At 44.5% G+C, this 25776-nt stretch overlaps 1 protein-coding gene across 1 annotated transcript; it reads right to left on the bottom strand.

Moving 5' to 3' along the window:
- Positions 1-303: 303 nt before the first annotated feature.
- SMIM30 (small integral membrane protein 30) lies at positions 304-25516 on the bottom strand. The gene is made up of 2 exons (XM_069627901.1): positions 25373-25516; positions 304-1460 (listed from the first exon to the last, which is right to left on the bottom strand). The coding sequence occupies exons 1-2, from the start codon at positions 25483-25485 to the stop codon at positions 1196-1198; spliced, it is 378 nt and encodes a 125-aa protein (XP_069484002.1). The 5' UTR covers positions 25486-25516; the 3' UTR covers positions 304-1195.
- Positions 25517-25776: the final 260 nt, after the last annotated feature.

Here is a 25776-nt window from a genome sequence, read left to right as displayed (position 1 = left end):
CTAGCTCAAGATAGTTATTTGAACACATTTACACATCCTTTCTGTAAAGTCAATTAAAAATAGCAAAATAATAATGTGGACAATAGATTCCTGGCAATCTGCAGACTACTGGCCCTAGTGGCGGTCTATTGCAAACACCCTGCTCTTCTGGCCGCAGCCTTATGCGGTCCATTTTTCAGTAGCAAGGCCAATGGAACTAGACAATTACATTACAATAGGCAGGGTTTACATTTAAAGCAGAGACAAGTGGCTTTAGTTCATCAATAAAGCACTCACACTTTAGAAAATAATATTACAAGCAAATAGGAAGGATGTATATATTGAAGAGGAACTGCTAAACATATTAACAGTCAAAAACAGCAATCAAATCCTTTGACAAATGGAAGAAATGTATTTAACAAAAAAAAACAAAGACTGTTATTTATGTAAAGATCTTATTGTCCACTCCCAATAGACGCACCAAAATCTTTTTTGCAGAATAGAAATAGAATGATCGTGCAAGCCCCATTGCTGCTACATTGGAATCTCCTTGGCGCTCTCTGGTCAATATATACTTTTGCAATGCCAAACACATTGGAGGAAAGAAATATGAACAGAAAAGAGGGAAAATTAGCGGTTGTTGAACATCTGCGTTTTCGTTGCAGGCGTAACCAGACTTTAAAGTAAAGTTTGGTTACTCGGCCGCCATACATGGGTGAAAGGCACCGGAGGGATCTTTGCTGCTGCATGGAATTTAGTTAATGTTCGTTGTGTTCGTTGATGCCATATAATTGCGGTCCGCTACAAACGTACAAAACTGACCGCTCAAACAAAATGGTACAAAAAAAAGTGTTTAAAGAAAACATAATGCAAAAATAAAAAAATAGAACCACACTGGAGTGATTACGTAGCCAGGTGCAAGAGGAAATCAACAAAAATATCCAAAAATTGGTTTAGTCAGAAAGAGCTGATTTTGGAAGATTGGGCTTAACATCGCCAACGATCAAAGGTCAGTAGTTAATATTATGCAAGTAGAAATATCCTAAATCTTTCCAGCAGTGCAACTGTTGCCCTTCTTATCACACAAAAGCCGTTTCAATCCTATACATGGCATACAGAAACGATGTATGCTATTCCCAACTTTAATGATTTCCACGCACTAAGTGCACTATGCAATACAAGAGCTTTTTTGCACTTGGCTTCTTTCGCCATCTTCTCACATTCCAGTCTCCCCTCGTCTCTTCCGGGAATAGAAGCCCAAGCATGCACAAAAGCCAACAACGCTGATGGCAATTCCTAACACAAATGCAACAGCATCGCCTCCATCCATGGCATGGGCCCCTGGTAGGACCAAGAGCAAGGAGGCGACTCCAGGCCAGAGTTTAGCGAAGTCCACAGATTGCGTCATTCTTCTTGAGAGGCAGGTGGGCGTTTGAACTCGAATCGTGGCTGACTCCACAAATGCAATTTCTTCTATGCACCTTTAATGAAAGAAAATAGCATCACTTAACAGTTGTGGGGGACAAAAACCTGATACAACAGCGGGTCGTCACACCTACATTTTAGTAAGTCTTAATCAAATTGAACTATGCATTTTCTAATGGATACTTCTCCCCACAGATTCCTCAGGAAATGTTTTAGCAAATCAGATGGGTGCCTAGTGCCCCAGTTAGGATTTGTTGGAGGAGCTGTGCAGGCATCACTCCATAATGGTGCTACCCGTGCCCTCGGATATCCATTCTGATTTTTACAAACACACACAGATGGTTGGATTCACAGTGTTTTCTGCCTCTTCTGGTATTTCCCTCAATGCTTTTACACTTTATCCCCCTCAAAAGACCGACTTTTCAGAGGATGTCTCTTATATGGATTTTTATTAGAGTATTTATTGTGCGCTGACCTAGCTTCGGAAAGCAACAGAGTGCTTTACAATCTTAGTGTGAAGAACACAGTGAGAGAAGCAGAGAAAGAAAAAATAGTTTCCTGTTCCTAACAGGGGAGGGTGGGCGATTTTCAGTGGGGGGGCGGGAGGGAGAGACAGTGGGGACCAGACAGAGTCTCGGGTAGGGTGGGGAGTGCAGGGTGAGTGGACCTGGGTGTTAAGAGACCATCAGTAATACAATTCACTACTGGATTGTATTTACTCGGGTGAGGTTTGTTCCCTCACCAATCAATTTTTGGACATCAAAACTCGAGCTATTGATGCCTTAGCTCCAGCTGTAACAAAATGGAGTAAACCTGAAACTGTAGGTAAAACCTGGTTTACTGATACTATCCTGGAACTGAGAAAAACAAGGCGAGCTGAAAGAGCTTGGCGCAACTCGCTTTGCCAGCCGACTCTCAGCATATCGTACGGCAGCACTCAATTATAAGAACTCTATTGTCTCTGCTAAAAAGGCTCACTTAAAAGGAAGAATTTGCTCTGCCAAATCACGCCAGCAACACCCTTTCTCCATCCTTAAGGAGTTTGAGGGTATAATCAGTATGTATCCCGCTGTTAAAAAAAAGTTCTGCCTGGTGTCTGGAAATCCAACAAGGCTTTGCTTTAAAACTTAACTCACACTGAGCCAAGATTATAGCTAATGGTTCTGATCCGACCGTAATGGTTCCAAATACAGTAACCCTGATAGGCCATGCTTAGTTTCGTCCTTTAAGTCTGATGAGTTCGATTTCAGTGAAATCTCTGAAAAAGACCTTATATAGTTGGTTGAGCGATCTCAAACCGTCTTGTTGCCCGGGTGATGTCTGTCCAGCCAGCACTTTAAAAGATGCCATTCACTGTCTGGCTCCCTTCTTCACTAAGATTGTTCACCTTTCCTTCTTGTCATCAGTGGGTCTGTCCTCTCAAAAATGTATGGATCTTAAAAATAGAAACATTAGATCAAGGTATTGGAATAATTTTCGCCCCATTATGAAAAGTTCCTTTCTTGTACAAGATCTTAGATGGGGCGGCACATTTGCAGTTTCAGTACTATGGTCAGGAACCTAACCTCCTGGGTCCCCTGCTGTTAGGATTTCGTGCCAAACATGGTACAGAGACTGCCATGTTGGACCTCGGAGCTAATCTAACCTATTGTGGATTCAGGACCGAAAAACCCCACTTATGCTGCTTGATCTCTCTGCGGCTTTTGATCTTGTTGATCACTGCCTGCTTCTTGACTTCCTTCTTAGGACCTAGATCAGCAAGGGTGGCTGTGGGAAAATGGAAGTCCTCACCAGAGACACTTCTTTGTGGAGTTCCGCAGGGAGCTAACCTCTCGCCTACCCCTTTTAATGTATACACCCGCCCTCTCTTCGACCTGCTGGATGATCACAGCGTTATATACACAAATTATGCCGATGACACCCAGTTGATCCTAGAACTGATGGGTGATTATGTAAGGGATGGTCATGTTGTTGATCAGACCTACGATATTGTAGAACAGTTGAGGAATGCGAACACCCTTGCCTTAAATGGGAACAAAACAGAGCTCATGATGGTGGGCACTAGCAAACGACTATCTAAACTTGAGGCTAAACACGACCAATTTATCATCTCCGACTGCATCAAGCCAGTGGGTGAAAACTTTGGGCATTGTTCTTCATGTCAACCTCAGTATGAAAAGGCATGCTTCTCACATTAAGCTACTTGCGTATAAACCGCTAAGCTCATAAAACAGATTACACCATACTTGTCCGATACTAATGTTCCCACAGCCAACATATACATTTGTTTAAAAAAATTGATTGGCAGAGTTTGCCAATTAAAATGTTTTTGATTAGCAAACAGACCCATATGATTAGCAATTTGTACTAATATTGTTAATGTCACCAAATATTATTTGAACCCAAGACATGTAATGAGCAACAATACAGCAGTTTTTCTTACCGCTGAAATAAGACATTTGTGAGAGGAGTCTGGCCTTGCAAATTCTTTAATCTTCAGTTAGACCTGCAGGTCGGGTAACTTAGTTTACCTATTCAACCTAACAGAAATGCACTCGACCCATAGCAACGGAGGACAAAAAATGTACAATGTGATTTCTGTAAAATGGTGCATGTCACTACAAATCCACTTTACGTTTGGCACACTGCTGCCACCCAGAGTCCAGCCATGCACAGTGAAACCTTTATTTGAAATGTACTGCAAACAAAGTAGATGTTAAATAAAATGTTCACACATCTATTGTAAATGATACTCGATCTTCATAAAATCTACCCAACTGAGTGGGCCAAACGATTTTGCGAGCCATAGATGAGCGTCTGTAAAATGTAAAAGGTCAGCTGCATGAATGGACACAAATAGCTAGATATGATAATCTATGAAAACAGTTTGGCCAGGTGGTAATATATAATAAAATCATAAAGCAAGGCGAGCTCTAGAGGCCAACTACAGTGTTTGGTATTGCAGTAGATCTGTAGATCCAATGACTGGATGGAACTATTGATCACTACTTTGTGTAAGCATTTAGTTTGCTTTGTGTATTTATTATGCAAAAGGAAAGAAAGACTAAGCAGAATGGATTGCGGAGCAGGCAGAGAACTGGGCAAACTAGGTGGAATACGGTAGTTTGTGGTCATCTCACTTTCAGGGTACCTGGTATAAAGCAACAGGGTGCTAATATAGAATGTCAAGAAGAATGGGTTGAGCACCAGTTGTAAAATGTATGCAACCTGTAGGTTACAGAACTAGGTGATGATGTACATTTTCAAAAGTTCACTAGTCAACATGATGCATCTTCTCCAGAAAAATGAAATATAGTTGACACTATGAAATTCAGATACACCAACCTGAACTTTACTGTAAAGCATGGATCGAGGCAAGGTTTTACAGTCTCAACACTGTAATTATGTATTATTTAACAACTTACATTTTAGGAATGGAATTGCATGACTGTCTTTTTAAAAGATATAAAGTTGACACATACTTGTCTTTGATAGACAGGATATAAAAAGCTTAATAAAAGGATCATCCCGATGACTTCTGGTTTGAAAAAATGTGGGAATAAAATTCTTGCACTCCTACACATGCATTTGGCACTTAAGAGTGGATGAGGGGAATTACTGCTGCACTTTTCCTCCATTAGCACTTAAAGCGAACAGAGAAAGCAGTGTGAAGAGAGCGCAGACGGCAAGAGAAATTCAGGGTGAGATGTGCTTTCATTGAATAGGGCAACTTAAATAGCTAAGTTTGCTACACAAGTGTTCATTTGATTAGCAAAACTACAGAAATGTATAGCAAATTGCAATGCAACACTGCTTATTTTATGCCTTGCACACTGGCTACAGCTGTTGTCTATTCTAATATTGACTATTGCAACAGCCTATTTGCTGGTACCTCCAAAAGCAACATCGACACTGCGAGTTGTTCAAAACAACGCAGTTAGAGCTGTTTCTGGCATTGCTAGAACAGAACATGTATTTCAGGCTCGCAGATCTTTGCACTGGCTCCCGGTTAAACACCAAATTACACACAAAATGTTGTCTCTGACATACAAATGCCTGTCTATTCAAGCTCCCGGGAATTTGCCAAAAAGAATTCAGAAGGCTTATGTTACTCGGGCCCTTCCCTCTAATGTTCTGGAAAACCTCTCTCAACCGCGTTGTAAACTACAGAACTTTGGCGGTACTAGCTTTGAGGTTTGTTCCTCGCTCTTCTGGAACGCGATTCCACTTGATCTTAAGACACATTCCTGAGCTCTGTCACTTCAAGAAAGCCATCAAAACGTTTGTCTTCAACTCCAAGGATTAAGGCGTTGTAGTTCTCGGCTTTCATTCTCTGGATTGACGTTTTTTTCTTCCTATGATGCGCATTGAGGCCTTTGGGCGTGTCGCGCCTTATAAAAATTACATTAATTCATTCCTTGAAGGGGAAGGTCTTGAGCTCTTTCTTGAACTGTAAACGTGATGGGGCAAGACCGATGTAGAGGGGGAGGAGGTTCCAGAGTCTTGGAGCTTAGACAGGTAAGGCTTGTCTTCTAGTTCTTTCCTCCCTGCACTGTTGCAATTCAAGTCTGTACATTTTCTAAAGTCTGGTGAATCGCAGGCCTCCAGTGATGCTGAGTTTCTCAGTGAGGTAGCTTGGGAACTTCAGGGTGACGGCCTTGTTGATGATGCAACACAATTTGAATAGGATATGGGCTTACAGTGGGAGCCAGTGCAGTTCGATGAGGTTCGGGGGTGATCTAGTCGAATTAGCAGAGCCCTTTAATGTGTCTTGCTGCAGCATGTATAATACAATAAAGAGTAAGATAACACGTCTTGTTTTACTTACATCCAACCCCCTTTACACAGGAACTCTATAAGGTTTTCCGGCATCACTAGTCCTGACAAAATGGACCGTCTGCTATGATTGATTAAAAAATGTGTATAACAAATTTTTATTCAAATAATTCGAACTGAATTTAAACATAAAACACTACCCTCACCTAACACAGTGTACTAAACACTAAAAAACAGTTACTAAAACATGAAATACAAAATTCACTTATTTGCATGACACAAAAGATATCACATAACATAACACAAAAAAATCTCAATGTGTCTCTAAAACAACAACCATCCCAACATGTTTCTGTTCTTCACTGCCCAGTTCGGGCGAACATTCTTCAGGGGAAATTTTTTTTAAAAAGCATCCACTAATCTCTTCAACACCGTGCTGAAAGGGTAGATTCAAACTTCTATACAGGCAAAGGAAGGAAAGAACCTCCGAGCCTGTAAGAGTAAAAGAAAAAACTAATGAGTTCCAAAAAGAGGGAAAGGAAGTACTACAAAATGTAGAAAAAGAACATGGCATAGAGGTTATGCCACACTCACACGGGTCCCAACAGGGCACCCACAAATTTACCTTTAAATGGTGAAACTTCAAAGCGCGTCACAGGATGACAAATTCGCTGGTTTCTCGCCAAATGAGAGACCACTCCTTCACAAAAGCGTCATAGTCCGCTAAAGTATCGCCACACCTAAATGAGACAGAACCAATACACAGAGACCACATGCTCTGTTATATCCAGAAAGGGGCTTCAAAATGCAATTACACATGAAAACAGGGCTCCAAATATCATAAAATAAATTACCTTCACAGATGTAGGGATCAAGACTGTAAGAAGCAAAGCAGCAATCAACGTGTTTGCAAAGGAGAAATCCACACAGTCAAGCCGTAAAGTATCAATCTGGAAAACAATGGATGCATGGCAATGAACACCATATGTCTGGCATCACCCTTCAACATGTACCGATGGGAGTGCTTTTATTTCACCCTCGTGATTAAGACTAAGTGCCCGTACAATATATAGAATGCAGAAAAAACTTCCATGCTGTCCATCCTACACAACGTGGGAAACCCATGGCAAAAGATAACCAAACTACCCCACGCGTACAGGAAGGGAATGTACCGGCAGTGGGAAAATTATCACACACAGAACCACAATGCTAATGACTCACCTGTACACTCAGAGGGATTAAATCACTCTAATGGCAGCTTCCAAAAGCACACAGCCAACACTGAATTCAGTGAAACCAAAAACTGCTGCACACTAACAGTACGTCTATGGTCGTGCGGCAACACAAAGGAAGGACTACACTACTCAGTGTAGGAAGAAAAGTCCGTCAAAAGGAAGGGCCATGTTGGAACGGACCCGGCAACATAGAAAAAGGACTACACTACTCAGTGTTGGAAAAAAAGTCCATCAAAGGGAAGGGCCATATTGGAACGGACCTGAAGCCTACTGGTGTAGAACAGATTAGTGGACACCACGAGCACTAAACAGGTGTTTTTTTTAAAACAATGATATGCTGGCACCAACACAATATGGTATATGCATCTCACACTGTCAAAAATCATACTTGGCTGACCAAATGCCAATCAATGCTTTCGTTGAGACCTAGCACATTACTCGGAAGAGGAAAGTACCCTTAATAAGGGTCTGAGCTTTGTCATTACTAAATCACATGATCCTTTTGAATTTAGAACGGAGTTTTTTGCGTTTATGCGCAAAGTACGTCTGAACGAATACTTCAGTGAACATGAAGGATATGTCAGCAACAATTTCAGTGGGTTGCGTAATGCATCTACGTTCTGTGCTCCTAGTCATTCCCATACCGCCGAATCCATTGTCTTTGAAAGACAGGTTTTGGCAGAGGTTCTCAAGTTAGAATCCAGTGAAAAGTCTCGCAACTCTAACTTTAGTAGGCTACAAAAAGCATCGGCACTAAAGTTAGCAAAAGATAATAACTTGATTATCAGACAAGCGGATAAGGGAGGAGCTATTGTGTTGATGAATCGTAGTGATTATGTAAGAGAATGTGAAAGACTACTATCAGATAATGTGAGCTATTTGAGACTTGCTAATGACCCCTCTGCTAAACTTATGAATATCATCAAAGAAAAGGTGACTTCAGCGTTTGACGCTGAAATGATCAGTAAGCAGGAATGTGAATTTCTAATTAGGGATCACGGAAGGGTACCTGTTTTTTACATCTTGCCCAAAGTACATAAGAGACTTGTTGATCCCCCTGGCAGACCCAAAGTATCTGGTGTTAATTCAATTTTGGAACCCTTGTCCAAATTTGCAGACTTTTATCTAAGACCATCTGTTTTGAAAATGAAAAGTTATTTGAGAGACACCACTGATGCTAATAACAAAATAGAAAGCATAGAGTTTATTCCGGGCCATTCTCTACTGATAGGCTTGGATATTCAATCTTTGTACACTGCGATACCCCAAAGAGCCACACTAGAGGTGGTTGAAGAAGTGTTGATGAATAGAGAGGATGGTCATCCTGTGAGCAATGCATTTATTTTGTGGTGTACGGAGTTTGCCTTGACCCAAAACTTTTTTCAATTTCAAGGTACTTTTTTTCAACAGATTGAGGGTACTGCTATGGGTGCTGCCATGGCTCCTAATTTAGCTAATCTCTACGTCGAATATTTTGAAAAAGCAGTGATATACCCAGCCACCAACCCCTTTATCCATCATTTGAGGAAGTGGCTGAGGTATATAGATGATATACTGATTGTATGGGATGGCTCAAGAGAAGAGGCTGATAGTTTTGTGACATGGCTCAACCAACAAAACCGGTTTTTGAAATTTACTGGGTCTATATGTGATTTGGAGACCCATTTTTTAGACATTACCATTTTTCATCACAATGGTTTTTTGAAAGTGAAGCCCTACAATAAGACCACTGATAGGAACTCTTTATTACACTTCAACAGCCATCATGCCAAACATTTAAAGAATAATTTGCCATTCGGACAATTTTTGAGGCTGAAGCGTAACAGTAGTCTAAAAGATGATTTTGCTCAAAGTGCGGATGTATTGACCAACAAACTGTTGGCCAAGGGTTATCCGTCTAGAGTAATAAGAAATGCTTCAAAAAGAGCCTACAATAACAATCGCGAGGCATTGCTGGAGAAAAATAACAAGACTACTAAAAAGATTGGCACTGTTTTTGTTAACACTTTTTCGAATTTGTCCTATAAAATCAAAACCATTGTGATGAAAACTTGGAAGAAAGTCTATTGTGGTAAAGAAGTGTTGCCTCCTTTAGTGGCGTTTAGAAAAAGTCAGAATCTACGGAATATTCTAATCAGAAATGATGTGACAGAAATGCGAACTCCACAGGTTAGACAAACTAGACTGTGGGGTATGCCTGAAGTGAAAGGACATTTTCCATGTGGGAATTGCAGCATGTGTGGACAAACAAAAGAAACTAGAGTATTGCAAATTCTACCTGATGTAAAGTGGGTCTTCAGTGAAATGACAAATTGTAACACAGCCAATGTTGTATATTTAATCACTTGCCCGTGTGGCCTACAATATGTGGGAAAAACGAATAGGCAATGTAAAGTTCGAATGGTGGAACATCGCAGCTGTCTCAAAAACCAGGTGATTACTGCTCCCCTTGTCAAACACTTTATTGAAAAGAAACATGGTTTTAATGATTTCACATGGCTGATTTTGAAAAAGGTGCATGGACATACCAAAATTGAAACGGATCGAAAATTATTGAATGTAGAGCAAAAAATTATTTTTAAATTACAGAGTAATGTGCTAGGTCTCAACGAAAGCATTGATTGGCATTTGGTCAGCCAAGTATGATTTTTGACAGTGTGAGATGCATATACCATATTGTGTTGGTGCCAGCATATCATTGTTTTAAAAAAAACACCTGTTTAGTGCTCGTGGTGTCCACTAATCTGTTCTACACCAGTAGGCTTCAGGTCCGCTCCAATATGGCCCTTCCCTTTGATGGACTTTTTTTCCAACACTGAGTAGTGTAGTCCTTTTTCTATGTTGCCGGGTCCGTTCCAACATGGCCCTTCCTTTTGATGGACTTTTCTTCCTACACTGAGTAGTGTAGTCCTTCCTTTGTGTTGCCGCACGACCATAGACGTACTGTTAGTGTGCAGCAGTTTTTGGTTTCACTGAATTCAGTGTTGGCTGTGTGCTTTTGGAAGCTGCCATTAGAGTGATTTAATCCCTCTGAGTGTACAGGTGAGTCATTAGCATTGTGGTTCTGTGTGTGATAATTTTCCCACTGCCGGTACATTCCCTTCCTGTACGCGTGGGGTAGTTTGGTTATCTTTTGCCATGGGTTTGCCACGTTGTGTAGGATGGACAGCATGGAAGTTTTTTCTGCATTCTATATATTGTACGGGCACTTAGTCTTAATCACGAGGGTGAAATAAAAGCACTCCCATCGGTACATGTTGAAGGGTGATGCCAGACATATGGTGTTCATTCCCATGCATCCATTGTTTTCCAGATTGATACTTTACGGCTTGACTGTGTGGATTTCTCCTTTGCAAACACGTTGATTGCTGCTTTGCTTGTTACAGTCTTGATCCCTACATCTGTGAAGGTAATTTATTTTATGATATTTGGAGCCCTGTTTTCATGTGTAATTGCATTTTGAAGCCCCTTTCTGGATATAACAGAGCATGTGGTCTCTGTGTATTGGTTCTGTCTCATTTAGGTGTGGCGATACTTTAGCGGACTATGACGCTTTTGTGAAGTAGTGGTCTCTCATTTGGCGAGAAACCAGCGAATTTGTCATCCTGTGACGCGCTTTGAAGTTTCACCATTTAAAGGTAAATTTGTGGGTGCCCTGTTGGGACCCGTGTGAGTGTGGCATAACCTCTATGCCATGTTCTTTTTCTACATTTTGTAGTACTTCCTTTCCCTCTTTTTGGAACTCATTAGTTTTTTCTTTTACTCTTACAGGCTCGGAGGTTCTTTCCTTCCTTTGCCTGTATAGAAGTTTGAATCTACCCTTTCAGCACGGTGTTGAAGAGATTAGTGGATGCTTTTTTAAAAAAAATTTCCCCTGAAGAATGTTCGCCCGAACTGGGCAGTGAAGAACAGAAACATGTTGGGATGGTTGTTGTTTTAGAGACACATTGAGATTTTTTTGTGTTATGTTATGTGATATCTTTTGTGTCATGCAAATAAGTGAATTTTGTATTTCATGTTTTAGTAACTGTTTTTTAGTGTTTAGTACACTGTGTTAGGTGAGGGTAGTGTTTTATGTTTAAATTCAGTTCGAATTATTTGAATAAAAATTTGTTATACACATTTTTTAATCAATCATAGCAGACGGTCCATTTTGTCAGGACTAGTGATGCCGGAAAACCTTATAGAGTTCCTGTGTAAAGGGGGTTGGATGTAAGTAAAACAAGACGTGTTATCTTACTCTTTATTGTATTATACATATTGATATCCCTGTCAGTAGAGTAGGATGTTATTATAGGGACTGTTTATACCTATTTGAACATACTACTCTTGCTGCAGCATGCAGGACACATTTCAGGGGTGCCAGTGTAGTCGCCCTAAAGCCTTCCAATGCTTGATTTTCCGCAGGAGAGAAAGTTAGGACCAGGCAGTTTGTGTCCTCTTTATGACGTGTTGTTTGAACGTGAGGTGCGTGTCTAAGTTGAACCCAAGGGACTTGGCACAGGGGGCCGGCCTGGGTGTGAATCCCTCTAGGTTCATAGCAGGGTGCTCTGTGTTTGTCAACAGTAGAAATTCAGTCTTGAAGGGGTTGCGCTTTAGGTAAGGACTTCACATACAAGACTGGATGAAAGTGTGGCAAGCCTTGAGCCTGCGGATGTCTTCGATGGAGGAAATCTTGGGGTAGATCTGCGTGGCATCTGCGTATTGGTGGATGTGGATGTTGTGTGGAGAGAGGAGTGTGCAGAGCAGTTCCATGTAAGATTGAGGATCACAGGGGACAGGGTGGATCCTTGCAGAACTCCACTCCAGGTGATGGGTAGAGTTGGTGATCTGAGAGAATCCATTTGTAAGAACTGTCACGGATTTGCAAGGTAGGATTTGAACAAGCCGAGGACAAGCTTACTGATCCACCCTACGACGATGTAGATTGGCGGCGAGTGTGTGGTGGTCTACTGTGTCAAATGCTGCTGAGAGGTCAAGGAGAACTAGGAGGCAAGGACTGTCTTGTAGCCCAGAATGGTTCAAGAGGCTATTTAATAAACAAGCAATGGCAAAGTCAAAGGTTCTGTCTTTCGTTGGGACATAGTAAAGACAGTGGGAGAATATGCCATGCCTGTGCTGTACCGCAGCATTCAAAGACCCAGAGAGAAGCACTGTTAGTCTGGTAGTGCCATGCTAAGCCCTTGTACCATTATCACTGGGCAGACATTGTCATCATAGGTCAAGTATTACTATATTAATAATAAAAGTTACTTACATAAACATATTACCAACCCCAAGTTGGTGATACTTTATTGGCCACGGAAGAAAGAGTTAAATTGGCCTTGTTGGGGATTGAACCTGTGCTCTGCAGATTGAACCCCAATCGTGATAGTGAGTGACTAAACCGCTGAGCTATCCATACAGACCTGCATACCAGGCATTCCGTCAAATGTTCAGTTACTCACATAATTGACATTAAACCCCAGGTTAGCCACAAAATAACTACCCAATGCCTGGGTATTCACAGCCTTCACATGGATATAACCAGTTAGTGCAACAATGCTGTGTGCAAAAACAAGACACGATTTTATCACCTCAAGTTATCAAATCAGTTTCACATACAAGTATGCTCATTTGCCAACGCAAGGCAAAATCCCATTATTCCCAGTTAGCACAGTGAGGCCCGATTCTATTATGCCCAGTAAGCACAATAAACACTGACTTTGGAGGCTGGAGCTAAATTGCTTGTGCAGCGTTAGCGTCACATTACAGCTTCCAATACGCGCGATTGCCGCAGAAAAGTGAGATTCCATTATTACCAGTTAGGTCAGGTTCATTAGGAACAGTTTTCTAATGAAGGCCAGATTATATTATGCTTCAAACAGATGTGGCATGTAAATAAACACATTTAATGCTTCAAATGCACGCAGCGTAGATGTTAACCAAGACATCTGGTGCACGCTTTCAGGTGGGGAGGAGAGGTGGCAGAGAACAAACCGCCTACTCATCTTTTCAACAAAAAGTTCCAAATTACAGAAAAAATGAATCTCTCGATTAGATTTGAACATTTTCAGCATATATTTAATTCTCAGCAAGTTTTGCCATTTTATTTTTAGACAAGTAATCTTTATGCTCAATATTTCAGGATAAGCCCCAATTGAAGTGTCTTTATAAACACTGAGCAATGGTAGAGTATTCATTGACATGGCTCGCCACCAACGCAAACATCAATTTTTTTTGACATTTGAAGAAAAAGAAAAATTGAGACTTGTAGCCTGGTGGCTGTCGATAGAGCAAAGATTACATTTCAAATCATTTACGGAATATGAAAATTGAGGATCAATCCAATGGTAGATTTACGCAATATGAAAATTGAGGATCAATGGTAGAGAAAAATTACAGATGATTGTACATTATTGTTAATAATACACTTTTGGGATTTTCTATTTTTCTTAAAAAAATGTGAAAAGACAATGCTGGCACCTGAAGTGACCCCAACAAGTGGGGCACCAAGAAAACTAGCAAGCACTCTTCGAGCTGAAGTATTCCTGCACCCTGCGGAAAAATCCCTGAACTTAAAATCTCTCTCTCTTCATTATATCAATCATTCTTTCAATGCAATGTTATGCTACGGTAAGGAGCATTTTTTTTAAAGTTTTGTACAAAGATTACATATCAACTTTTTTAAAGAAATTTAGTGTACCTTTTCAGCACCATCTTTTTTATACGGTCGATGGTGGTAAAAAAAGCAAACTGGCCCCCCATAACGAGACACCCAGGCAGGCAGGCAAGCCTACAGACAATAGAGCAAAAACAAGAAAATTGACACTTACACTTTTCCCTAACCCAAAACTGGAAGAGAAGGAAGAAAACCGTCATCAATAAATCCTCAAGCTGAGCGCTCCTCCCAGGAAGCCGAGAGGTAAAGAGCTGAAGGAGCAGAGCTTCAGAAACGGACAGGCCCAAGATCTGGGACAGTGGTTGCCCTGGTACAATCTCATCGAAGGGAAGACTGATGCCCCTGCAAAGCTTCAGGAAGTGAAGCTGCTCTCACTAGACCAGAGTCAAGCCTAAGCCCCATCCCAAGCTGATGGACCTGCTCCTAAGATTTAATAGTTTCCCTCCTGTGTGGGGTTTCACTACACAATACCATGATTCTCATTCTTGGGGGATCAGCCTCACTTGGGGCTTTTATCAATGTACCTGCCCCAAAGTGCAGATTTCGGGGGTGGGAGGTTACGCTCAAGACCAAAACTCCTGAAACCATCCAAGAGAGAGTGTACAATAGAACTCTGCCTGTCAGACAAAGGCTCCCTAGAAAAGAGGCAAATGATTTTAAAAAAGGCAAATAATGTAAACAGCAAATTGCTCCAACCAGCAACCACATATATACGTTTTGCAACCAAAGCACCCTCTGTAAGGGATCAAGAGTAAGACTCGGGCACAGTGGCATGGAGCTGGGGGTCGACTTTTATTATCACAAAATAAAAAGGGGTTCCGTAAATTCTACCTATGCCTAACTCTAAGAGGGGGTCGCCTGCCTCAACAAAACTAAGGACTGTCTGGTTCAGGATGTTATCAAGAAAGTCCTCTGTCCAAATTCTTAAACTAACCCTTACACTCTAAACTAAATACAAGGGAAAATTAGGGATGTCTGCTAGATGTACGCATACAGCTTCTTTCAAGAGTTCCAAGGGTAAAGTTCTAATGTTAAGAAACGAAAGATCAATAAAGTTCCTGTCAGGGTTGCTCAGTCAGGGATTATCTTGAGAGGTACTGGGAATTCATTTGTCTTCTGCACGGAGGACATTTTTGTTTTGGGGAAAGAATTGTGTGTGTTTTATGTCCCTTTCCTGCTTGGGCCTTAACAAATCCATTTAGAGTGTGGACACTTGCCCTAACCAAAATGTAGGGCTCAGTCAGTGATCCAATTGGCCGAGATATCCCCAAAGTCAGTTGGAACCTCCATTAACTGCCTTTGATTGTCCAGAGTTCAGCTGAGGGGGGTCAGGATTCAGGAAGCTCCCAAATATGAAGAGATCAGCAACCAGAGAAGAAATCTAAAGTCACAAAACTAAGTGAAACAACAACTTTGTAACTGTAATCTAATTTGAAAGAGAAAGACTTTAATTTCAAAGCTTCAAAATCTATCTGAGAGGAATTGATACCTTGTTTAGATCTGAAGTATTTGATCTAATTGGAAGAAAAACTTCAAGTCCCCTTTTTGCGTTTAGTAATGTATTCACCTTAAAGAAAGTTTCTTTTCTCTACTCTAAACGTGAACTTCTAACTGGCTGAGACTCTGAGCCACTGTGCGATATCCGTTTAGTCAGTTTCATAAAATTGGTTTTCAGCTTTCATGCGCTCAATTTAATTGTTGCGTGCGAATGTGTGATTATTTTATTGGGCTCTGAATAAGCCCTTGCTGTACAGCTGATTGAAGCGTGCCAGTGTTACATTGGTTTTCCGCATTTTTGCAGTCGGAGTGGATGTTCCATGTGAGCGTTTATGTTTCCAACGGGCTCCGAGTAGACTTATGCTGTTCTGCAGACTGGTGCCAGCATACTTAACAAGAGCTGTTAATTAAGAGTGACATAATCAGCCTCGGAGTACTCTGAAACTTTTGTGTCAGTATCATTTTCTGCCAAGGGAAGCCTGAGCCGCTCATGAGCTTCCCTTCAGCATTCTATGTCAGTTTCACTTTCTGCCCGACGTGATCGGCGCATTCACATGGTTATATTGAAAGGTTTGCATTGTGTTTCCTTCAGCCTTAGCCGGGATGGAACTTGATTGAGTGCATACACTGGACTGGGTCTCCTTCTGCCTTAGCTAAAACTGAACTTGGTGATATACTTGCTGTTATCACTCCTACTATTGCTTCTTGCTAGGGGCTGAACTGTTACTTACTACCCTTTTACAAACAGCGGTTGCTGTTGAGAACATCCTGCACACCCTACCTTGTCCTCACTGCCCCCCTTCACACCCTCTTGTCCCCACCCCGTGTTTTCACCCTGCACCCCCTTCAACCACCCCCCATGTGCTGCATTACAGACTGCCAAGTGTCCTCATCACGATTGCAGCTAGCTATGACACGATCTATGTCTCCTATCTTCTCTAACTGTTTCTCTATTTCCTATTACTCTATCACAAAAGCTGTCCGGAAGAAACTTAAGAAGGACATACTGAGCTCCAAAACAGGCCTTCCTATTGCAGACACCTGTGTCATGGCTTTTGCCAGAGAGACTCTCACAGACATCCTCTTTGTCGTCACCTCACTCGACCTATGGACCTGGCACATGGTCGCCTTTCTCCTATTGCCTCTTCTCCCATTAATGGTGGCACCTGCTGGGAGGTCTTCCTGGATATCTTTGCCATTTCCAGGGTCAACATTAATGTCTATCTGAATGGAATCATCATGGTTCAGGGTCCCCAACCTTCTTCTATTTGACAGGCTCCTACCTCGCCTCTCAAACCATACTTCTCCCCCTGGACAGGCTCCCTTGTCTGCTGTGCCATCCTCCTCCTCTACACAGGGTCCCTTGCCTGCTTTGGCCCTCCTCTGCAGAGGCTCCCTTGCCTGCTGTGCCCTCCTCTTCCTCTGCACGGGCTCACTTGCCTGCTGTGCCCTCCTCCTCCTCATCCTCTGTACAGGTTCCCTTGCCTACTGTGCCCTCCTCCTCCTCTGTACAGGTTCCCTTGCCTGTTGTGCCCTCCTCCTCCTCCTACTCCTCCTCCTCCTCCTCCTCCTCCTCTGCACATACACCCTTGACCCGTCGCACTGTCCCGGCTTCCTTGACGGCCTTGTCCTCTCTGCCATCTGCCACTCGTCTGATGTCTGCAACCTCTGAACGATTGGATCTTGATGTGCTCGCCATCATGGAGACATGGTTCAAGGACAGCTCTGACGCACTCATCCCTGAAGGATACATATCTGTGTCTATCATCCCCACTCAGGCCTACTCCTTCGAATCCTTAGCCTGCAGGCTCTCACTCTCTCCTAAATCTTCTCTCCTCATTGCCACCACTCTCTTCCTCTCGGAATGGGCTGACCTGGTCTCCTCTCAACTCCTCCTGCTGGTTGACCTCAACATCCAACTGGACTCTCCGGACGACCTTTCTGCAACCTATACGATTCTCTCTCGCTCTCCATCTTACCTTCGGACCCCACACACACAGCGGGCCACACTTTGGATGCTATCATCTCTACCGACATCCCTCTCACTACCTCTCTCCCGGACATTCGCTGCTCTCTTCACACTTGAAGCTCTCCTCTCCCCTTGCATCGGCACACCCGGAACGACAACTAGCTTTCAAAGTCACCAGACCCATAAAAAGAGTGACAGCGGCTGCCTTTGCCTCCACCTACTCTCTGATTCCTACTCTAACACCATTGATATCCTTGCCCTTGTGATAAGGGTCCCACTGAAGCCTACCAAAAAGCGCAACTCTTGGTAGGACTATGACCTGGCTGCCTTTAAAAGCAAGTGTAGGTCAGCTGAACAAAAATTGAATGAGTCAGGCGGTCCCTCTGACAAACTGGCTTGCCGTCTCCTTCAAAGGCAATATTGACTCTGCATCCGCACCAAGAAAAGAGTCTTTATTCAAGCCTGCATCTCCGTAGCAATGAAACAACATGGCTAAACTTTTCAAAGTCTGCAAGGAACAGGCCAATCAGCCTGCTCTTCCGTCACACCCACCCAGGACTTTTGCTCAGCCCTGGCTGCACACTTCACTGCAAAAACCCAAGACATCCTTTCCTCTCTCACTGCCACACCACATCATAAACCAACACCTTTGGAGCCTCCTTTTGTCCCTACACCACTTTCACTCCTGTCACACCTGGTGAGGTCGCCAGACAAGTCCGGTCTACGAAGGTGGACCCCTGCCCCTCCAAAACCATTAAGAACAACATTGACTCGCTTGCCCCAGCCTTGGCTGATCTGTGCAATCTCTCTTTTGCCCCTGGAGTTTTCGCAACTTCTCTTAAGCACTCCCTTGCGCACCCGATGCTTAAGAAACCCTCCGCCGACCCCTCCATTCCAGCAAACTACCGTCCTGTCTCTATCACCCCTTTCCTGGGCAAACTCCTAGAGAAGTTGGCCATCACTCAGCTCAACCTCCACACTGAATTTGCTGGTTGCCTTCATGCCCATCAGTCTGATTTAGAGCATCCAGAGGGATGGAAACTGCTCTTCTGAACACGCGTGAAGACCTGCTCAGAAATCTCAACACTAACACCCCCTCTGTCCTCATTCTTCTCCTCTCCTCTGCCTTTGATACAGTAAACCACAACATCCCGATCGCACATATCCGTGACACCCTGGGAGTCACAGGTCAGGCTCTGGCGTGGTTAAACTCCTTCCTTTCCAACCACCCATCCCAGGTTGAACTTGGGTAATTTCTCTCTCTCAACGTGTGGCGTTGACCAGGGTTCCAACCTTTCCCCCTGGTTCTTCAACATCTACATGGCTACCCTGACACGTGAGATTGCCACTTTTATCTCTAACTTCCAGTGTTATGCTGATGACATGCAACTCTCCTTCAGGCTACCCTCAGCTACCTCATCTATCGCGCTCATATCTGTCTGACTGTCCGCAATTCAGTCATGTTCTGCTGCAAGCGACCTCAGCCTCAACGCCAGTAAGACTAAGATTGTTTGCATTGGGACTCCTGCTTTCCCACTCTCACTCTGGCCAGCCTCCCTTGGCCCTACACACGCACCCACTATGCGAGGCAAAAAACATTGGGATCATTTTCTACTCCACTCTCCTTCTCCGCTCACATTTCGGACATCTCTAACAAGTCCAACTACCAAATGCACCTCCTCAAATTTACTCTTCCTTTTCTCACTTTCCCCCAGCGGCTCACTGTCTCCAGAGCCCTGGTGCTGGACTACTGCAACAGCCTCTTTCTCAGCCTCCCTCCCTCTTCCTTGTGCCCTCTGCAACTCATCCATAACAGAACCGTAAAACTTATCCTTGGCCTCAAGCCCAGGAACCACACCTATCTGGCGCTGAAAACCCTCCACTGGCTCCTCATGGCTGCAAGAATCAGGTTCAAGACCCTGTGCATTGTCCACAAGGCTTTCTGGGGCCTGGGACCTACCTACCTGCAACGCTGCCTACCGAAATACTGTCCTTCCCGAACCCTCCACTCATCTACCTCCAACCTTCTGCGAGTGAACCGGTTCTCCAAGCAGAGATTTGGAGAGAGATGTTTATCCTCAGCAGGGGCCTCCCTCTGGAACAGTCTCCCTGCCACCCTCCGTCTTGAGCCCGATTTCCTTAAGTTTCGGAAACTCCTTAAGACAAGCCTCTTCTCCTCTTCCTCCTTGCTCCCTCTACCCTGCTAACCTCTCTCTCTGCTGTATCCCTCTCTCCCTCCTCTTCCACAGCTTGCTGACAGGCCAGCTAGTGTAATTCAGAGTCTCACAGGTCCCTGGCACCCCCGCCAGTCCTTTCGCACTTGCCTCCGGGCCTGCACTTGCCTCACTTCTACTGCACTGGTCAATGACCCACGGGAATGGCACCCTCTCAGCACTCACCCAGTTCCTGATAACTGCTGGACGCACTTAGGAATCCCCCCACCTCTTCCACTCTCCTGTACTGTCTGTACACTTGCATGATCTGAACGTCTCATGCCTTGAGATAGATATCTTACCCGTCTCCCCTCCTTGCATGGTGGCGCCCCAATGCACTTGGGAAAACTGCAGCATTGTTGTCAGACCCATTTGCTGTAATCTACACAGTTAACTGCATCACATGCATTTACCCTGCCTGTTGTCTGTGCAGACTTGTATTACAGAAATGCAAGGGCTCTGAATGACAGTTTTTTCCCCATTGTTCCTTCCCACCTTGAGCGCTTTGAAACACTTGCCTTGTGTATAGGCGCTTTACAAATAAACATTACTATACCATGGCCAAAGAGTAACCGTTTTTCACCTTGTCACACTTAGAAAATCATGCAATGTGAGCCATTGAAAAGGATTCCTTACTCATTTTCGGGGATACATCAGAAATTGCAGCTTCGTTGCAAAGCCCCGGACAAGGCTTGAACTAGCCTTGCTTCACAGACCTATGTAGACCCCCCCAAGATACAAGGAACCATGGAAGACGTGTCCCTAAGCCACATGGTCAGAAAAGGGAGCAGGCTACGGAAGAGAAAATCTGAAGTCAGGAGAGCGTTCGACTCAGGTCTTGAGCTGAAAGGGAGTGTAATGAGTCATATGTGGAGAATAAATAAGAGAAAAGCAGTCACACCCTTTGCCCAGACGATTCCGGTCACGCTGGGTATGGTATGACTCAGAGATTCACTGGTGTGGGACTTTCACGATCCTTCTGCAGGTGTACAGAGAGGCAGGAACCGAGTTTGGACAGCCTCCATGATAAACAGCTCACAGTCATGATGGCGGCACAGAGGGCTCCATTCTCAATTGATCTGATGTGCACCACTACTCCATGGGCTGGAGGGAACACCATTACCACTTTATTTATTTATATATCGCACCAAGCACTGGGCGCATTTCTTATGATATGACATGGCATTTATAAAGCGCCTATACACAAAATTGTTTCAAGGCTCGACTAGGCAAGGGAGGGGGAACAGAGGGAAGACATACAACGGTCCTATAAGGCCAGGTGTCATTCGATCACGCAAGTGCATGGGAAGGGGAAGGAGGGGAAGTGCGAGGGGGAAGGCGAAGAGGACAGTGCAGTACATGGGATAAGAAAATAATTAACAAAAAGTAAGTAAGGCCAGCAGGTGGCAAGTGCAAGGTAAGTGCAGACATCAGGTGCCAAGTGCTGGTAGTGGGACTGTAGGGATACAGAGAAACAGTCCCCAAGTGTGGGGGTTGCCAGGAAGGCAGTGCAGGAGTGAAACTGGCGCAGGAGGGGACTTGAGCCCAAGATCAGAGGGTGGCCGGGTAACCAGTGCAGTTTCAGTGTCAGCCAGGAAGTCAGCAAGGGAGAGGAGGAGAAAAAGCAGAAGCAAAGAGAAAGGTTTTGAGGTACTTCCGGAACCGTAGATGATTCGCCTCAAGTTTCAGGGAGGCTGTTCCAGAGGGTGGCCCGAGCCGAAGAAAGATCTACCACAAACTTGTTGCTTGGAGAAGCGACTGACCCTGAGGGAGTTGGAGGCAGACGAGCGAAGAGGGAGAGGGAGAGATGAAGCTATTGAGGCCCCAGGCCCCAGTCCCCAGAAGGCCTTGTGGACGATACAGAGGGTTTTGAACTTAATCCTTGCAGCCACTGGGAGCCAGTGCAGAGAATTCAGTCCTGGAGAGATACGATCCCTGGGCTTGAGACCAAGGACAAGTCTAGCAGTCCTGTTTTGGATAAGTTGCAGAGGGCGGAGAGTAGAAGCAGGTAGATTTAGAAAGAGGCTGTTACAATAGGCCAGCCTAGAGAGAACCAGAGCTCTGGAGACAGTGAGCTTCTGGGGGAAGGAGAGGAATGGAAGAATACCTCTGAGGAGGTGCAGCTGGTAGTGTGACTTCTTAGAGATGTCAGAGATGTGAGCAGAGAAGAAGAGTGTGGAGTCAAAGATGCTTGTTTTTAGCCTTGCAGGTGGGAGGAAGAGGGCCAAGAGAGGCCAGCCAGAGAGCTACCGGAAAGGAGGGAGTGGGTGTGCCAATGAGGAGAATCTCTGTCTTACTGGCATTAAGGCAAGATCATTGGCGGCACACCACTCCTGGATTGCAGACAGACAGACAGTTAGAGATGAGAGACTGAGAAGAGGTGGCCGAAGGTAGCCTGAAAATGAGCTGAGTGTCATCCGCATAGCACTGAAAGTTGGGGCAGAGAGCAGCGATGCAGTGGGCAAGGAGTGTCAGGTATTGGTTGAAAAGCCAGGGGGAGAGGATAGACTCCTGGGGGACACCAAAGGTAGAGAAAAAGATAACGGAGAGGAATGACCCAAGTTGGGCCTGGGAGGGTTGGTCGGAGTGGAAAGAGGTCAGCCACGCCAGAGCCTGACCAGTGAATCCCAGGTTATCATGGAGACGGTTCTGAAGGATGGCATGGTTGACAGTGTCAAAGGCAGAAGAGAGATCAAGCAGGATGAGGACGCAAGGTAGAGTCAAGGTTGGAGAGCAGGTCTTCACGGATGTTCAGGAGAGCAATTTCCGTGCTTCTGGCAGCTCTGAAGCCAGACTGATGGTCATGAAGACAACCAACAGATTCAGTGTGAAGATTAAGCTGGGAGATGGGCAGTTTCTCCAGGAGCTTGCCCAGGAAGGGAGTGATGGAGATTGGGCGATAGTTAGCAGGGGAGGATGGGTTGGCAGAGGGTTTCTTAAGAAGGGGGTGCACAAGGGAGTGCTTCATGGGGGATGGGAAGACTCCAGTGGGGAAGGAGGTCCTTGATAGTTTTGGATGAACAGGGGTGAGCCTGTTTCGAAGAGACTTTCATAGATCAGACTTGTCTAGAAACCTCATCTGCGTAGAACTGGGGAAAGGCAGGAGGAGGGAGGAGAGGAGGCTGCAGAAAGGCCAGAGGAAGAGCAGGGAGTGGGGGGAGTGAGGGGATAGGAGGAGAGAGAGGACAGGACAGGATGTCCTGAGTTTTAGAGATGAAGTGAGAAGCCAGTGCCGTACAGAGGGCCTGGGAGGGGACAGGAGAGGTAGAGACTGTGGCAGGATTTTAAAGAGTTCAGCCAAGTTGTTAGATGCCGCGGAGACGCTGGCTTGGATATGAGCCCTCTTCTTGGTTAGGACATAGAGCCGGTATTGCCGTTGCAATACCGGTACATAGGATACATGACACATTAGTTACAGTTACATGGGCACATTACATACAGATATAGATGGTATAAGACACAATACTTCCAGATACATATGATGCATTTACCAGTGTCTCCAGTTAAACACTCTATATACTGCCATTGCCGTGCAACACCCTCCGAGTGAAGCATACCAGAGTGAGTGTGCCTGAAAACATGACTGACCTGAAGAACATAGGGGAAGCTGTTACCTTACGACACAGCTATGCCTTTAATCTTGGGACCAACCCTGCCTCTCTGCCATAGGGGAGCCCATACAGCAACCTGAATGAGAATTAGGTCCGGCTCAGACCCCAAATCATTCATTGGGTCTAGGTCTATTTCCCGAAAATGAGTCAGACTCCCTTAGGATGACAATAGCATTTAGGCCATAAAGAAATGGAGAAAAAAAATCAAAAATCAAAATCAAGAGCCTAGTGCAAGGTTTGTATAGATAGGGATGAAGATAAAGTAGAGGAAAAAATGGGCTTATGTGGGTGGAACCGCCATTCCATCTCCATCATCACCTCCACACAATGTGCAAGAGATCGGGCTAGTTTGAATAAAATAATTTGTAAAAGCTCTGCCATCAGAAAATGGAGAAACCTTTCATTAACTCAACCAGACCACTGTACCCAGCATGCTGCATGGAAGAGGTCCCAGGTTCTTTTAGTATGGATACATAGCTCTCAACTCACACGCTTTTGGCGGGTAAAGGGCTGACTCACCCGCCAAGCCTCCTGCACGCCCATGCATTCCAATGGGCGTCTCACCCGCCAAAAACAAAATCGGGTGGTTTCACCCGCCTTTGCAACACAAATGGTTGAGAGCTATGTGGATAGTCTGCCACGCTGGGAGGACTGTCAGCGGACTCCATTGTTCCAGAAACATACCAGGCAGGAGCCTGGATAAGCACTTCCTGTCAATGAAGGAAATCAACAAGAGCGTAGCGAGGCGGGGGGGAGGGGGGACTCCTTTATTAGTGAATGAGAAGCGAGGGAGGAGCCACTTGCCAACAGAAAGAGCGGTACTGTCTGTCTTATTGGAAATGACAAATGCAATCCGGTCATGTGAGACATCATTCATACAAGGCTTAAAGTATGCCAGGGTGCTACCCGGGTCCAGAGGCCTGAAGTCTCATAATACTACCCCAGAGCCGGGGCTCCCCCAGTCTATTTGCAAGCACCTAACTCAAGTTCTCCTGTTCACATTCAGAGTGAAAGTGTCCTTCAGGAGACTCACTGTCACAGAAGCAGGGGATCCCAGCCTCAGAGCCGGGAACTCCAAATGAGGGTATACGGTTTGGTTTGCAGACATTTAACCGAAAGTCCCCTTTGTTATAAGAAGCTCATTAGGATTGCATGCTTGACTCACTAGCACAGTCAAATGTGCCAAACATACAAATCTGTGGTGAGTCTTATGTTCCAAAAACGCTCTTTGATTGTAAACAACAATCCACATTATATTGGTGTCTCTCCCCTTTCTTATAGGTGAATTACTTACAGAATCAGTTGAACTGGTTACATTTTAAGCGAGACAGTGATTTATTTAGATATAGCGATTTACATACAATCCGAACCAGAGACATTTGTTGGTTGGTAAAATTGGAGTTTTACGTTTCCCATTTTTAATTCAGGATAAGTTCCAGAATTCAAACACAAAACATGGGATGACCTTCTCACATACTGGTATGGGGAAGCTAGAGACCTTTTTATACAGGAGGATTTCATTTTCATAGAGCCCTGGCCATGGGTGAGAAGGCCATCCAGTTCTGTTCGTATCCCTTTGGATTCTGGGACTTGTAGTCTCCCAATTTGAAAGATAGGAATACTAGAAGTGCCAGAACACAAATGGACAAAAACGGGACTGGATAGCCAGCTCACAATGGCCAAGGGATACTTGACAGCTCTGCTTTCTTGGCCTGGTCTAGAATGCTTGGGTGACTTTCTTGGTCTCACTTTTGTCTTTGCCTGGCCTTTCCACTGCCCCAAAACAGATTAACTGGCAATCACTTCCCTGACATCCAGCATCACTGGGTTGAGGCAACAATACAATGACAAAAGGCGTGACATTCTGCAGCACTGGCCAGATTGGCATCAGTCGCATTTATTCCGAAAAATCCGCAATCAGGAAATAACTCAACATAAGCAAAGGGTGTAAACATATTAACGTGACATGCAACATCGGCATTAATCATTAAATACTCACGTGATACCTTATGTGGCTGCTTAAAAAATGCAAATTATAGAAGACGTCCAGCACGCTGACTGTGTGCACAAAGCCATAACAGGAAGAGCAGGGTAAACCCTGTTTGACTACAAGCCCCATAAGCCCCAGCGCCTACAATTCCCGTGGAGCCACTGCACGCTCAGCTGTGAACACGCGGCTGGCGCGCGCGTGACGTCGGAGCGTCACGACGCAGGGTTACGTCACGCTCCAGGATTTAGCTGGGCGGGTCACTGTGTTAACATGGCGGGTCGGTGCAAGTTTCCCACATCTGCCTTTTACGCCTTTGCTAGGCACGATGTGTGGACTTGAGAACTCAACACACCGAGACAGTCACAGAATTAAGCCGGCTCGGCGTTTAGGGCTGTCCGTTATTTTCAATTGAAAACGGGC

The sequence above is a fragment of the Ambystoma mexicanum genome, chromosome 12, assembly GCF_040938575.1.
Source record: "Ambystoma mexicanum isolate Mex_15411 chromosome 12, UKY_AmexF1_1, whole genome shotgun sequence".
In the NCBI taxonomy this organism is placed as follows: domain Eukaryota; kingdom Metazoa; phylum Chordata; class Amphibia; order Caudata; family Ambystomatidae; genus Ambystoma; species Ambystoma mexicanum.
Note: the sequence above shows the minus strand (reverse complement) of the source record. Positions and strands in the feature narration are given on the sequence as shown.